We start from the raw sequence: 17,504 nt of genomic DNA on the forward strand, positions 1-17,504 counted from the left end.
CCTAGCTCTCTTGGCCTATAGGGCGACTCCCATCCAAGCCACAGGCTTTAGCCCAGCACAGTTGATACAGATCCGCACTACACTACCCCCTGTGTGTGTTTTCCAACCAGCCCGCTATGTTCCTCGGGACGAGGTTCTTAGGAGGGATGAAGAGGCAAAAAGGGGCTACCTATTCTTCTACAACAGAAAACACTCCGTGAGGCCCTATCAGGAACTGAATTTGGGCAAAAATGTCAGAGTTAAGCTGGATGATAAGAAGAAATGGAAGACGCCTGCTATGGTAATAGGACGCTCTCCAGAATCAAGGTCTTATGTAGTCCTTACTAAAGAAGGGAGAGTCACACGTCGCAATAGAAGACATCTTCAGCCAGTACCTGAGAGTTTTGGACTAAATGCCTTAGAGCCACAGCTGGTGGGATCCCGTTTTAAAAGGTGTACCTTCCCCTCAGCAAGACCACAGAGGGGATACTTCTTTGCTTCCAGCAGACTCTCAATCACCTACTTCTGTATCAGAGGACAATTCACATAAAATGACGTCAAGTGGAAGAGTTGTGAAACTTGCAGCCCGCTACCGGGATTAACACTGTAGTTAGAGCAGTGACCAGAAGACTGGGCAGAATAATCCCATGGTCCCTGTGGACTAGGGTAGTCTACCCCAATGTTCAAGTCAGGATTTTATTTCTTGTTGTTCATATATATTCTCTTTAACTTGTTATTTGTTGCACACTAAACAAAACTATTTTTTTATGCTTCTTGTATACCTTGTTATTGGTTGTGCTATAAAAAAAAATGTATGCTTTGTCCTTTGAAAAAGGGGAAGATGTGATGAGAGTGGGAGGTGATGTCACCGGATGGGGGCGTGGCTTATAGCAGTTATAGTCTATGTCGCAGTTACAAAGTTAGATGTGTTGTACAAGATGTTTACTTCTATGCTCTGCAATAAAATAGCATTGCACCTTCTATGCTCTGCCCTGCATCTCATGACAGTATCCTTTGCTGAAATGTAAGTGGAGTGTACAAATGTCTGGACCACTATATGGCAAACTTGTTATACATTTGTAAGAGCACTAGGTAGCAACAGTGTTTCCTGCCACATAGTGCTACAGAAATCCAAGAAAGAAGACTATGAGAACAAAATAAATTTGATAATAGAAGTAATTTTTTTAAATTGCATGTTCTGTCTGAATCACAAAAGAAAAATTTGGGGTTTCATGTTCCTTTCATTAAAGGTATTTTGCAGGTACTTATAGTTTTCAGTTCACGTTCACGTTTCTTGTAATGGTTTTCAGTTTCTTGTATTTTTATGTAACAATGCTTAAGTAGTAGAACAGATTAGCAAAAGGCAACAATCTGTAAGAACACATCAGCATTTTACCTGGTAAAATTTATGTATCCCACACACACCATTTTATTTCTTGGCTAACCAATATGTTTTGATAGGATACAATGATACACATATGTGTTACTTCATATACTACAAAAATTATGCTGGAGACCCATAATAACATAAATTATGCTTACCTGATAATTTTCTTTACTTCTGATGGAAAGAGTCCACAGCTGCATTCATTACTTTTATGAAATAAGAACCTGGCCACCAGGAGGAGGCAAAGACACCCCAGCCAAAGGCTTAAATACTCCTCCCACTCCCCTCATCCCCCAGCCATTCAGCAGAGGGAACAAGGACCGGTAGACGAAATTTAAGGTGAAAGGTGCCAGAAGAATAGATAAGGACGCCCCACAAAAAATTAAGGGTGGAGAGCTGTGGACTCTTTCCATCAGAATAGAAAATTATCAGGTAAGCATAATTTATGTTTTTCTTCTTAAATGGAAAAAGACCACAGCTGCATTCATTACTTTTGGTAAAACAATGCCCAAGTTATAGACGTCATTGAATGCCAAGACCGGAGGGTACAATAGGCGGCACATACTGAGGGCACCAGGCCTGAAATCCTACCCAACAAAAAAACTTTAAAAGGAAAGGCCCCAATGACATTGACCCGCAGATAGTCCAGAATCCAAGCTAGAGACCGCAAATTGGACTCAACTGAGCCAACAGTGAGCCAACAGTCCTCCAGGAGACACAGTCGCCCAACAGTCGGTTCTTCACCACTCCTCCCACACTAATGAAGGGGACACCAGCCTAAACTCCCAAAGGGACAAGGCAAAAGGAGAACCAAAGGAAACTAAAAGGTCACCACAATCCATAAAAGGAAACCTCCAATAGTGAGCCCAGCTCACAAAGTCCAAAATGGGCATAGAGAAAAGGAGGCTACGCCTAGACCAAGCGGAACCCGGGATAAAACCAGGCAGAGAGTCAGAGAAAGTATTCTCTCCAACATCATGTAAGCAGTGAAAGACAACTGAAGACAGTGTCCACACAGCGTCTGAACATAGAATACAAAAGTATCCAACCACAAAAAAGTGTGTAACAGACTCAGACGAAAAACCCTGAGTCAGAACACAGAGTCAACATCAGAACGACACAGAGGATACTTGCTAGTAAGTAGAAGCAGCCAACAAGAGAACAGACTGCAAAAGCAACCCCCAGACAGAGGGCACACTCTAGGCAACCTAAGCCACCAGACCTACACACAGGTCTCCAAAAGGGGAACACATAACCACAATCGAGGCCCCCCGAGGAGAGGGTACACCCAGAGCCCGAAGAAGGTGTAATCCTGGACCCTCTGCCTGTAAGCCTATGGAGCTAGCAACTATGCCCACCTAGATCCTGAAAATGACAACGTCTTTCAGAACCCACACCCAGCCGGACAAACCCAGCATCAGCGGATCCTAAACAGGGGAACAGAAGAACCCCGAAAACAGCTCAAGAACGAGCGGAAGAATGGCCACAGCCATCCCCACAGATCACAGGTACAACCGGACTCTTAAAATAGACGACAAGGCCGTAGACCGAAAGAATCTTGCAAAAAGGCCCAACAAAGTCTCAACTTGGGAGCCAGCAAGACTCCAGATGGAACGTAACAACCCAGAGAGACACCCCTCTCCAATAAATTAACCCACAGTTCGAACCTCCTGAATCCAGGAGAAGCCCCAAGAAAGGGACTACATCTCCATAAGAAGGAGAGTAACCCCTTAAGAAAAGGGATGGAGCCAGAAGGGCAACATCTGTCCTCAAGGCACGAAGCCACCGGCTAAAGGAGAGATCAATCCCCAACACAGATGTCCTGGGAAAGGACCCCCCTAAAATTAGCTTGCTAACACACATTCCCTGTGTACTGGATGCAGCAGAGACACTTTAAATCCATTTGCCTGCAGAGTAGTTAATCCAAGGGTAACCCTAGCAAGCTGACCTGGGGAATCCAACCCTAAGGCGCATCAAGCCTAATGAGTAACAGACACTCAGAAAACCTGGCCAACCGTGACCAGGTCAGGCAGATTGAGTAAGGGACATAGCTCAAGTTCCCAGTACTGGGGAACCCCAAACCAGCCCTTAGGCCTAAGATTCCAGTAACAACCCATAACTGGGTCCACAGGGGAAAACGCTGAGCGAAGCTTCAGCAACCGGAAGCCTCAGGGAGAAAACAGGTCAGGGCACCCAATTGTTCAATCAAACAATACCGAGAACTAAAACACCCCGTCTGACAAAAAAACAGACACAAGGGATAAAAATGCAGGGCTAGTCTCCACATCACCTCCATACAAACAGAGGAATACAGGGATAAAAGGCGCAAAGCCCTCCCAGATCCGGGGAGCCCCGAGCTAAGCCCAATGTCCCCACAGCGATCAACCATCTCCCAGAGGGAACCCAGGTCCCTAAAAGGAGACCTTACTCACCCGGAGACAACGTAAGAAGATCAAGAAAGTCTTATAACTCAGCTAGACAGTACACGGTCAATGTGCAAAAGCTGCAGCTAGTTCCATTAAACAACTTGCGAGCACACATTCAAGGTGCAAAGAGATGCAGCTGGTTTCAAAATGAAACCTTCCGCATGCTAGTCAGCTATACACACTACTAGCTGTTGATGGACCAAGTCCAAAAAGGACAAATCCAGAGCCAGAAAAAAGGCCAAACCGCTCAAACAGCGGTAAGAGGGTGCTAAGCCTTCCAACCCTCCACTGCGTGGGGGAGGAAACTCTAGGGTCTGATAATACCAGACGTACAAGAGAGTGACGCAGCGGAAACTCCACTGACCCAATCATCCATGATTGAAGGCTATAAGGACTGAAACAATCCTTCCCGCCTCACGGACTCACAGGTCCTCTTGAATGCTTAGTTGAAACATGTAAAACAAATGTTAACCTGAGCACTCGGAGCCTCGTCCAAACCAGCCAAGCAGAACAGCGCCACGTATCTGAACAGCCACAAAACAGAACGAACCCAACAGGACCAGCGTGCACCCAAGGCCCTAACCGGCAAGCTGCATAAATCCTCCCTCAGAGGGGAAGAAAGGAAAACAGACATTTTTAACATAGGACTAACATGTCCAAAACAACTTCCGAAGAAGCAACAAAGAGTATCGATCACAGAAGGTTCCCGAAGGAAACAAACAAAATAAAAAACATCCTATCGGATAAAAAGAAAATATAAGGCAACCCGGAGGTTAACGCCCAAGAAGAAACAGGCCTACCCACAGGACCAGCCAAACTGAGCCCTGATCTTCCATAAACTGGGAAAGATCTCAATAAAATAACAATCAGGAGATTACATCATCCCCACATGTCTAATTAGGTGCACCATTCGAATTAGCAGACTGAAAATTCCCGTATCCGATAAGGATAGGGTCATTTAATAACTGAAAAACATGTCTGAGTAATACGCGAAGGCACGCAATTCTGTAACGAAAGGCACAACATTTAGGGACAGTTACACCCGCAGGGATCTGTAGAGTCCCTCCCCAAGGCGGGAGACCCGGGACAATAGGGCACGCAAATATAAACGTCTGGACTCTGCAGACGAAATAATCACCAAAAATACGTGGAAGCGAAAACGTGCTGCAACCTCCGGGGGGAACACACTGCCCTGCATGGAGGAATAATCATAAACTGGGTTACCCGCATGTGTAGAAGTATTAAGCGGTAGGGAACTCACTTCTCAGAGGACGTGACCCCCAGAGGTGGATAGCTCAGCTGTCCCCTTGATTCCCCAAGCCCAAAGAACAAGGCGCTCTCATATGGCATACAGAACATAACTGGTTGACATGTGTCAACGAGGCCAATCCGGATTCATCGGATGCAGAATCTGAGTCTGAAATTAAAACCGTTTCAGCATCAGAATCCTCCATAACTGGATAGAGGATATGCAAATATGGACTAAGAATTAAAATTAAATGGCAGCTGACACCCAAAATGGCTGGGGCACTCACCACCGCCTAAGAACCAGACCCCTGCGGACTAGAATTGCTCCTTCGCCACACGGTCAGGAATGCGGAAATGGAAGACGGAAAGTAATCACGCCCGGCCACAAGGTGAACCGTACAGTCCAAAAAAACGCGCCCAACCATAAGGTTGCGTCACTTCAAGAGGCCTTAATGTTCCAAACCATGAGCCCAATTAACACGACACATAAGCAGGTTGAATCACATAACAAACATGATTAAAACCCCCCTGTTCAATAACCCCCCTCAGGAGATATTAACCCTCGATTCCAAGATACTAAAGGAGACTCACTGAGACCCTTATGTTAAGTTAGACCCGCAAGGTGGTAGCGTCTCGGGAAAACATCTGAATTACAGTACATTCATGAAGAAAGTAAAATGAAACGATCTTACCGGAATCTACGCAGTGGAACAGGAACACGGCCCTTGAAGTGTGACGGATAGTAGCATCGCCTCCACCATGGAATTGAGAGAAGAAAGCAGGCAGCGGAGCGAAGTTCGACAACGCTGATTGCTTGAGGAGCTGTTAACATGATTCGGGATGGTTGCGCAGAAAGACTCTCCCTGCATCTCCAGACTCTAACTTTCATCCAAACCCTCACCGAGAGGCTAATAGGATTACTTAAAACTCCTGTCCCATGTCGAAGAGTACTACCCTCCATAAGAGACAAAAAAAATTCTGACACTTCTCTGCCAACCTCCTGGGATGAAAGGTAAAGAATGACTGGGGGATGAGGGGAGTGGGAGGAGTATTTAAGCCTTTGGCTGTGGTGTCTGCCTCCTCCTGGTGGCCAGGTTCTTATTTCCCATAAGTAATAAATGCAGCTGTGGACTCTTTCCATTTAAGAAGAAAATCAGGGCTAGTTTTTTCCTCAATGTTTAGAAAAAGGTAACCATATATTACATATACATTTTACACAAAAAAGTACCCCTTTTTTCAATATTGTACTAAGAAAGTTGGAGAACAAATGTAAAAAAACAGTCAATGTTACATATAAAAGGCCTAACTTCCTAGATAGACTTTTAGAATTAACAAAAATATATTTTGATAGTACAGATATTCTAAAATCGCCCGTATTTAATAAATAAAATACCTTTAAAATCTCTGTCCAGAAGTGCCATACTGACTGCTGCATTTTTTACAATTTTATCAAAAGCGAGCAGTCCAGCCAACCCCACAATGACTGCTCACTTCAATTAACAGTAGGTAGCTGCTGTGCACGTGTAGTAGCGGTAACTTGAGTTGTTACTCAGAATGTGCAGACAGATCACTGGGGCGCATGGTGACTTTCCGTTTGGATTAACTGCCGCTTGCTTATTAGAATAAAAATAAAAAAATGCAGTCAGTGGGGTCAGCTGGCGGAACCTTTTAGGCAGAGATTTCAATGGTACTTTATATATAAAATAAAGGCAATTTTTAATAGCTTTGGCAATACTACCACATAGTAGTCCTTTTATTTATAACCTTCATTGTGCATTTCAATCATTTTAAAAAGCCACAAAAATGCAAAATGCCAAAGACAGAGAAAAACTAATTGTTTACAGAAATTTCCATATCTTGGATGGTGTCCCTAAGTGGCACTTACCAGGAGCCAATCAGAAAGACTAAAGCCTGAAACCTACCTTTTCAGGTGGTTATACAACTCCTTCCTGCTACATGCCATCCATTTCTTCTTTAGAAAAAAAATAAAAACAAAGAAACAAGACAGACATTCTCTGGAACAAGCGAATATAAATCATTGTCTAAGAGAAAACAGTCCCTAACTCTGGTTTATACGATTCTAATGTTTAAAATAGGAAAGAAGCCCCCTACAAGCTAATTTTGCATTTTCCAGACTACCTTTCTGGAACTTATTTGCAGCATATGGATTTGCAACTAAAGTGAGTTTTACAATCAGAGAAAAAGCTTTTATGGATGAGAAATTCTAAAACAGGACTTTTTACCTTCTGAAAGATTTTTTAAGTTGCTTTACTAAACAGTGCCAGGCATTTACTTCACTCTTCCAGCCAGAGAAATCCAAAATATTAAAAATAACTTCCACTGCAAGCTGGTTATGTTCCTCCGACTCTGTAAATACAAAAACTGTACAGTTTACAAAACATCACAATAAAGAAGCTCATGCAATAATTCCAAAAGTATTAGTGGGGAATCCTAAAAGAAACAGCAAATAGGAAATATTAAATTTATATATTTCCCTTAAAGGGATATAAATCTCAAAAATTTTAATTTCATAATTTAGTTAGAGCATGTACTTTTAAACAACTTTCCAATTTACTTCCATTATCTTTGTTGAAAAGCATAGTTAGGGTAGGCTCAGCAGCAGCAATGCACTACTGGGAACTAGCTGCTGATTGGTGGCGGCACATATAAGCCTATTGTTATTGGATCACCTGATGTATTCAGCTAGCTCCCAGTAGTGCATTGCCGCTCCTTCAACAAAGACACTAAATGAATAAAGCAAATTTGATAATAGAGGTAAATTGGAAAGTTGTTTAATACTGTATTTTCTACCTGAACCATGAAAGAAAAATGTGGGGTTTCATGCCCATAAAAAAAAAAAAACCTCAAACCAATTTAATGATCACAAAAAAAGTAAGTGAAAAAAACAGAATTTATGTTTACCTGATAAATTACTTTCTCCAACGGTGTGTCCGGTCCACGGCGTCATCCTTACTTGTGGGATATTCTCTTCCCCAACAGGAAATGGCAAAGAGCCCAGCAAAGCTGGTCACATGATCCCTCCTAGGCTCCGCCTACCCCAGTCATTCGACCGACGTTAAGGAGGAATATTTGCATAGGAGAAACCATATGATACCGTGGTGACTGTAGTTAAAGAAAATAAATTATCAGACCTGATTAAAAAACCAGGGCGGGCCGTGGACCGGACACACCGTTGGAGAAAGTAATTTATCAGGTAAACATAAATTCTGTTTTCTCCAACATAGGTGTGTCCGGTCCACGGCGTCATCCTTACTTGTGGGAACCAATACCAAAGCTTTAGGACACGGATGAAGGGAGGGAGCAAATCAGGTCACCTAAATGGAAGGCACCACGGCTTGCAAAACCTTTCTCCCAAAAATAGCCTCAGAAGAAGCAAAAGTATCAAACTTGTAAAATTTGGTAAAAGTGTGCAGTGAAGACCAAGTCGCTGCCCTACATATCTGATCAACAGAAGCCTCGTTCTTGAAGGCCCATGTGGAAGCCACAGCCCTAGTGGAATGAGCTGTGATTCTTTCAGGAGGCTGCCGTCCGGCAGTCTCGTAAGCCAATCTGATGATGCTTTTAATCCAAAAAGAGAGTGAGGTAGAAGTTGCTTTTTGACCTCTCCTTTTACCAGAATAAACAACAAACAAGGAAGATGTTTGTCTAAAATCCTTTGTAGCATCTAAATAGAATTTTAGAGCGCGAACAACATCCAAATTGTGCAACAAACGTTCCTTCTTCGAAACTGGTTTCGGACACAAAGAAGGCACGACTATCTCCTGGTTAATGTTTTTGTTAGAAACAACTTTTGGAAGAAAACCAGGTTTAGTACGTAAAACCACCTTATCTGCATGGAACACCAGATAAGGAGGAGAACACTGCAGAGCAGATAATTCTGAAACTCTTCTAGCAGAAGAAATTGCAACCAAAAACAAAACTTTCCAAGATAATAACTTAATATCAACGGAATGTAAGGGTTCAAACGGAACCCCCTGAAGAACTGAAAGAACTAAGTTGAGACTCCAAGGAGGAGTCAAAGGTTTGTAAACAGGCTTGATTCTGACCAGAGCCTGAACAAAGGCTTGAACATCTGGCACAGCTGCCAGCTTTTTGTGAAGTAACACAGACAAGGCAGAAATCTGTCCCTTCAGGGAACTTGCAGATAATCCTTTTTCCAATCCTTCTTGAAGGAAGGATAGAATCTTAGGAATCTCAATTGCGAAAAAATATGAAGGAATTGTTCAAAATTCACCAAAATTTCACCACAGTGTCTTAAAGCCTTAAAAGTATTGCACACCAAATTTGGAAGCTTTAACCCTTAAAATAACGGAACCGGAGCCGTTTTTAACTTTAACCCCTTTACAGTCCCTGGTATCTGCTTTGCTGAGACCCAACCAAGCCCAAAGGGGAATACGATACCAAATGACGCCTTCAGAAAGTCTTTTCTATGTATCAGAGCTCCTCTCACATGCGACTGCATGTCATGCCTCTCAAAAACAAGTGCGCAACACCGGCGCGAAAATGAGGCTCTGCCTATGATTTGGGAAAGCCCCTAAAGAATAAGGTGTCTAAAACAGTGCCTGCCGATATAATCTTATCAAAATACCCAGATTAAATGATTCCTCAAGGCTAAATATGTGTTAATAATGAATCGATTTAGCCCAGAAAAAGTCTACAGTCTTAATAAGCCCTTGTGAAGCCCTTATTTACTATCTTAATAAACATGGCTTACCGGATCCCATAGGGAAAATGACAGCTTCCAGCATTACATCGTCTTGTTAGAATGTGTCATACCTCAAGCAGCAAGAGACTGCTCACTGTTCCCCCAACTGAAGTTAATTGCTCTCAACAGTCCTGTGTGGAACAGCCATGGATTTTAGTAACGGTTGCTAAAATCATTTTCCTCATACAAACAGAAATCTTCATCTCTTTTCTGTTTCTGAGTAAATAGTACATACCAGCACTATTTTAAAATAACAAACTCTAAGCCATCTCCGTGGAGATGTTGCCTGTACAACGGCAAAGAGAATGACTGGGGTAGGCGGAGCCTAGGAGGGATCATGTGACCAGCTTTGCTGGGCTCTTTGCCATTTCCTGTTGGGGAAGAGAATATCCCACAAGTAAGGATGACGCCGTGGACCGGACACACCTATGTTGGAGAAATAAATGTTACAGTATCACATCCAGTGTTCTCCCCGGGACCTTTTTAGCGGTTGCACCACCCGGCTGATTTCACTGACCACCCGCCTAAAATGTTAGCCAATATTAAAAATGTTCAATTTTTATTGCACAAATAATACTTAAATACATTTATGTTAAATTATGCAATTCATTTGTGCTTTGGATAGCTGAAAATGATATAATATTAGAAAATACTACACTTCCCTACCTCGATACTTCATTATGCCACCCGGCTGGCAAAGTTTTTGTGGAGAACACGGACATCTATTAAAAAAAAAAGTTTTTGTACGTCTTCTTAAGGTGACAGTGACTGCTTTTGTTAATACAAGGTTTGCAAACATATCAAAGCATTTTATTAGAATAGGATTTGCAACGCTGCTTAGGGCTATCACTGTTCAACATATCTGAAAGGTGCACAGGACCATAAATATCTCTTACACTTTGAGGATGAGAATAAAGATTTCAAACATTGAAACATATTTGCTTAAAAATACAAACAATATGTTGTTGTATTTTTAATGCAGTCTCATTTAAAGTGGTCTGGAACTCATCTGTTTTTAGCATTATAATTACTCCCCCTCATAGTCATAACTCACAACATGTTTCTAAAATCCGTGCAGATACAGGAATGTTTTATTCTGATCCACAACAGCTTAAATCTGACTATTTGTAAAGATTAAAGACTCCGAACATTAATGACTGTACCTTTTAATCCATCAAATCAAACAAAATAACATTTCAATTTGGGAACCCCTGACCCCGTACTGCTGATGTTCTGACGTACGGCAGAAAGCAGCTCTGAATTCTAATGAATTTACTGGAAATAGTTTATCTCTAATGGCTGTAAATGTGAATAAGAAAGGATGTCAATTAACACTTAATTGAAATAGTATTGAAGGACATCCTTTCTGTCTTTTTTTTTTTCCATTCATTGTGTTAAAATAGCCCCCTTTTGCTGTTTTCTTCAAACCACAAACCTGGTATAATTGTAAGGAAAGGAACTAGTCACATTGTTTTGAATATTGACTTGTTAGTTTTGTTTGTAGCTTTATAGCCAAAAAGCTCAATTATTTTCAAGATAATGAGATCATCATAATGGATAGTCATAAGACAAGACACACAGAGGTAGGTATACAGAAATGGGCATAAAGGGGTAATAGTAAGCTTGGAGTGTACAGCAATGTTTAACAAAAGCTAAACAATGTTGAAAAATGTTTTCAGCATTTTTTATTCATCCCATAACTGAGGCTGGTAACAAGTACATGTGCTGTGTGAAGATCCCAGAGTACTAAGCAGTCAGTTCCCTGGTAAACATATTGTCTAAGCAGCAGGATTTGTTCATTAGTTCTACATAAGTGAGGTATGTTCCATATAATCTCTCAGCAGACCAACCCCAAAATATCAGTGGTATGGTCTGCTGTTCATTTGATAGGGCATAGTATATCAAGAAAATAGATCAAACCAACCAATAAGGGACATCAGTGGACTGAGAAGGTAGTGCATTTTAAGGCTACTTTATCACTATGGGAGAACTGTTTGGCTTCTTTGGCTTCTTTGATTATGAAAGACAAAAATTCCTCTGCCTCCGATGTATTAAATGGTACAGTAAACACCTTGTAATTAACAGACACATTTGTTGTGTTGCTATAGAATAGTATATCAGACAATTATTGACGTTTTTAAAACAAAATATCCTATTTACTGCAATCACTTTTACATAGCCAAACTCCACCTACCATTTTACTCATTTTGAGGAGCCAATCAGTGCGACAAGGCTAGTCACGGTCATAAAGTTAGTATAATATGCATTGTTTTGCCGTTACCAGATAAAGCCACTTAGAGACACAGAGGTAGTCGAGAAGTGTGTGCACCAGCCGGCTCCCAGCGTTTGTCTTACCTAGGGATCGCTTAGGACGGACATCCTTTTTAATCTTTTACAAGTGCAAGTATCTCTGTTTTTAAAGAATATATAGAAAGAAGTGTATATGTGCGCTAGACAGCTCACGGGGTTATTAGATATTTCATCAGACTAGTGTCTCTATTTATACTGGATACTGTGACTTCAATGTCAGCAATCTCTGTTTGTACCATCAGAGATTGCTGGCATTGAAGTCACAGTATCCAGTTGAAGGATTGAAACGGATTCAAAAGGGACTCTATTTCTGCAAAAGGAATCCACTAAAACTCTGCGCAGAGTAAGGATATATGAATCGTCACGGAACTACTTCCCATAGTAGTGTATGCAAACAGTGACGTCATCAACCCGGAAAGCCAAACAAACGGAGCTGCACAGACACCTGTGCCCTGCTGGATGCACGGAAAGTTCCCAAACTGAATCAAGGTAGGCACATAGAGGTGTAACAGCCCGTTTGAGTGTGGCATTCCTCTGAGGATAATATTATCTTTTTACAAAGTGTAAAATAAAGCCATCGAACAACTGGACTTTTCTCTAACAATTCGGCAGCAATCTATTAAGATTTCAGACATCTGTCCACTATACAAATTGGACTATTGTTTGTCTATTACATCTACGTTAAGGACAATAATATCACATATACCTTTGAGTTAAAAAGGACTTTTCAAACATCTAAGCGCTATAAACTGCAAAATTCCTGATGCACAAGGAAATTAAAATATAAGGTGGATATTGATTAAATAGAGATGTTTATACAGAGGACCGGTCATATACAAGATTAAGTTTTATATACAGTTGTATGTTTTAAATAGATTTGTGCATGTCACAGACCTTTTTACTATCATTTTAGAATCTTGCATAGTAATAAATATATATATTTTATTATATACCTTCTGATTTTGTTTTTGTTTTCCATTTGATTATTACTATAATTATCCAGGCAAATTTAAATAGAGACACTAGTCTGATTAAATATCTAATAACCCCTTCAGCTGTCTAGCGCACATATACACTTCTTTCTATATATTCTTTGTATCAATCCTATCTTTTTTTTTGGGAGCAGATTAGTATATGTGTAGGGGGCTACTTGCGAACTATTTTACACTCTCACCTTACATATCTCTGTTTTTAAGCAGCGTTATGTAACAGTTTAACAAAGCTTTTTGAGTCAAGTCTTATTGTACTATTGAAGGCTTCATTCAGTGCTGTCTTTGGGTTAAACACTGAATGACTTGGCTTTCATCAATATGTAGTCGGGCTAGCCTTGAGAAGTCAGCATGGTGCATTTAATTAGAAATTGCTCAAATTTTAGAGCCAAGTTAAATGAAAAGGGGGCCAAATAATAATAATGAAAATATATTGCAAAGTTGATTCATTACGCATAACTAAACATTTTATATAAAATCTCTCAAGATATTTACTGTCCCTTTAAAAGGGACAGTATACACCAATTTTCATATAACTGCATGTAATAGACACTACTATATAGGCACAGCTACTGATATAACAATCAAGTATAAAACCTTTTAAAAACTTACATATAAAAATTAGTGTATGAATATATCTTTACTTCTATTTTTCATACAGTGTCTAATTGTTTACACAATTTCATACCGTGTTTATACAGACAGTACTAGGCCATTTTGGCGCCCTTGTTCCTTTGTGTTTTAATTTATTTGCCAAAGCTGCTTTGACACATTGAAACGACACAGAAGGTGAGATAATTAGAGGGGAAAATAAATACGTAAAGATGATAGAGGGAGATACAAAACAGATGTTTTCCAAGAGTGAAGTGCTACCCTGACAGGTAATTTGTCCTAACAGTAGGGTGACCATATTACCGCTTTAAAAAGGGACACATATGAAAAATACATATGTCAGGGTTATTATACAAAACATTTCAAACAGCCCTGACATATGTATTTTCATATGTGTCCCTTTTTAAAGCGATGATATGGTCACCCTATCTAGCAGGGTAGTAAATTAAGCTAAAAAAACTGCCAAAACATAGCTACTATACTAGAAAGTAGTATTCCTGAGAAAAACAAATTCACATTACATCACTTTTTAACCAAAACAAAAAAACAAACAACAAATACATGTTGCCAGGAAATGTTTGTTGTGCAGGCTAAAGCCAATACATAATAGGTCAGTTATGTGGAGAACTATAATCTTGGCTTATTTTTGCATTACGATTTGAGCATGGACAACTGTTAAACATTTATGATATACAGTATATTTTAGTACATGTGAAACGTATCCATACAATTACTCCTTTAGTACTGAACCATTTCACACCCTTGGCAGTGTTTTCCACAGGAACTATTTTAATGGGTAAACAAACCGCTGACTGATTTCACTGACCACCCAGGTCAAATTTAAGCCAATATTTATTTTATTTTAAATCATTGTTTTGTTGCACCAATTATCATTTAAAAAAAAAAAAAAGGGATATTATCCCCCCCCCCAAAAAAAAGAATCTTTCATGATTCAGATAGAGGTTACAACTTTAAAAAAAAATCCATTTTACTTCTCTTATCCAATTTGCTTCATTCTTCAGATATCTTTTGTTGTAGAAATAGCAATGCACATGGGTGAGCCAATCACAAGAGGCATCAATGTGCAGCCACCAATCAGCAGCTACTGATCCTATCTAGATATGATTTTCAACAAAAGATATCAAGAAAACTAAGCATATTAGTAAAGTGGAAAGTTGTTTAAAATTGCAAATATGGGTTTCATGTCCCTTTAAATTAGCTTTTTCAGAATACGATACAGCTGGCAACATTTTCTATGCAGAACACTTGTTTGTGCTATATTTGTGTTTACATACAAACAGCTTTTCAGTTTCTTTCACATGTACGGATATATACAGTATATATATTTTAGCCTGAGGGGATGAGCAGAAAACAAACAGCTGGATTTGTTTTATTAAAAGTGCTGCTCTCAACAATCCCAAGATGCTCTGAATCTGTGTTGGCTTTTATAAAAAGCATATCGAGGATGATTCAGCAAAAGCGTCAGATAGAACTAGGAATATTCAAAAATGTTTCTGGAATGATAGTTTTTTACATAATCATCAGAGGCACCGGTATATCTTTATGGCATTCACGGCAACAGAGTTGACAATTAGAAATAAATGTGTCACTGTTCCTGACACAAACATGACTGTGGAGTGATGAATCTGAAAAAGATGAATGTTTGCAGGAGCATAAGGGGAAACCTTAATCAAAACATGCAGTATATGTGTGGGTGTGTGTCATATATATATATATATATATATATATATATATATATATATATATATATATATATATATATTAAAAGGGTCATGAAACCCAAAATTGTTCTTTCCTGATTCAGAAAGATCATACAGTTTTAAATAAGTTTCCAATTTACTTCTATTATCTAGTTCACTTCCTTCACTTGGTATCCTTAGTTGAAAACCATACCTTAGTAGGCTCCAGAGCAGCAATGCACCAGCTGCTGATTGGTGGCTGCACACATATTCCTCTCTTCATTGGCTCACCAGATGTGCATTGTGCTCTTTCAGCAAAAGATACTAAGAATATTAAAATTTGTTTAAAAAGTTGTTTCAAATTTTATGTTCTATCTGAATCATGAAAGAAAAATGTTGGGTTTCATATCCCTTTAAGTGAAGGTTTTACTTTCCAATACTCACATATTAGTACAAATCATTAATATGACAGCGAATACTATGGTGCTACGCTAAATGAGTGGTATAGAGCTATCATTATCCAGGAAGCTGAGTGAAAGCAATGTTAGATGTTACAAAGTAAGCAATTATAACGTGGATAAATTAGAACTCACTAGTGGCCATGTGAGTTTTTATTAACCTGTGGTTTAATATAATTAATGATAGCTATACATGAAGCTGTAAAATTAAAGGCTGAGTTTCCATTGAGGTAGTAAAATTGGAAACGGGTAGTAAAAACAGTTATCGCCATTAAAGTCTATGGAGAATTTTTATCTGATCCCCAGTTGCCAAATGTTAACACCTCACTGGTAACTGGACCAAAGTTGGTAAACATTATGAACGAGGTGGTCATATTTCTTTTTGTCTTATACATTTTTTTAGTTATATGTTTCATTAAGAAAGATTTTTTCTTCTTTTAAATGTTTGTTCTGTAATGTTTTTAACCCCTTAACGACCAGCGCCGTACCCTGTACGTCGCTGCAGTCCTGGGCTTAATTCTGCCGCAATCTCACTCAAAATAGCGAGATTGTGCTATATCTGCATGCCCCGCGAGTGGGGCACTGCAGAAATAGATTTGCAGAGTTGTCGATGCAGAGAGGGCTACTCTGTGGCCCTCTCGGCATTGAACAGCGCTGGTGCCGATCGTTGGTGGGTGGGAGTGTAATGAGGGAGGTGGGTAGGCGGCCCATCGCTGGAGGAGGCGGGAGGGGGGCGGGACCGCTAAGCCACGCAACACGTTAGGGAAAAAAAAAAAAGTGTGAGGAAGGGCAATGAGGGGATCCTATGTGGGTTCCATTGAGGGAAAGGGATCTGGGAGGAGGAGGGGCAGCTACACTACAGAACAAAACTGGGTACTGGCAGAAAACTGCCAGTACCTAAGATGGCGGTAAATAGGTAGAGGGGGAGGCTTAGAGAGCTGTTGGGGGGGGGGTCAGGGAGGATAATACACTGCAGAAAACATAAAAAAAAAATATTAAAAAAGCAGCCTTTTATTTTAGTACTGGCAGACTTTCTGCCAGTACTTAAGATGGGAGTGATCTTTGGGGGGTGGGGGAGGGAAGAGAGCTGTTTGAGAAGGGTCAGGGGGTGGGATGTGTCAGGTGGGAGGCTGATCTCTACACTAAAGCTAAAATTAACCATACAAGCTACCTAATTAACCCCCTCACTGCTGGGCATAATAGAAGTGTGGTACACAGCGGCATTTAGCGGCCTTCTAATTACCAAAAAGCAATGCCAAAACCATATATGTCTGCTATTTCTGAACAAAGTGGATCCCAGAGAAGCATTTACAACCATTTGTGCCATAATTGCACAAACTGTTTGTAAATATTTTCAGTGAGAAACCTAAAATGGTGAAAAAGTGAACATTTTTTTTTTTTTTTTGATCGCATTTGGCGGTGAAATGGTGGCATGAAATATACCAAAATGGGCCTAGGTCAATACTTTGGGTTGTCTGCTAAAAAATATATATAGTTTTGAAAGGTAAATATAAAAAGGCTCTATTTCTGTTTAAATGTAGTGATGGCAAAAATGCTAAAAATGCTCTGGTCTTTTGGGGAAGTTTTTGTCTTTAGGGGTTAAGGCATTTTCATGATGCTGGTATCCTTTATGAAGTCACTTGTTCTATGCTCTAAGAGAAAAATTATA

General features: G+C 40.1%; 1 protein-coding gene across 4 annotated transcripts in view; it reads right to left on the reverse strand.

Moving 5' to 3' along the window:
* TAF1A (TATA-box binding protein associated factor, RNA polymerase I subunit A) overlaps window positions 1-17,504 on the reverse strand; it is a 162,914-nt gene that overhangs the window by 21,572 nt on the left and 123,838 nt on the right. For all 4 annotated transcript variants that reach the window (XM_053712527.1, XM_053712525.1, XM_053712526.1 and 1 more), the window contains one exon: window positions 7,284-7,407. In XM_053712527.1, coding sequence (XP_053568502.1) covers window positions 7,284-7,407 — 124 coding nt within the window. The remainder of the gene's footprint in view (window positions 1-7,283; window positions 7,408-17,504) is intronic.

Source organism: Bombina bombina, chromosome 4, assembly GCF_027579735.1.
Source record: "Bombina bombina isolate aBomBom1 chromosome 4, aBomBom1.pri, whole genome shotgun sequence".
Classification (NCBI taxonomy): domain Eukaryota; kingdom Metazoa; phylum Chordata; class Amphibia; order Anura; family Bombinatoridae; genus Bombina; species Bombina bombina.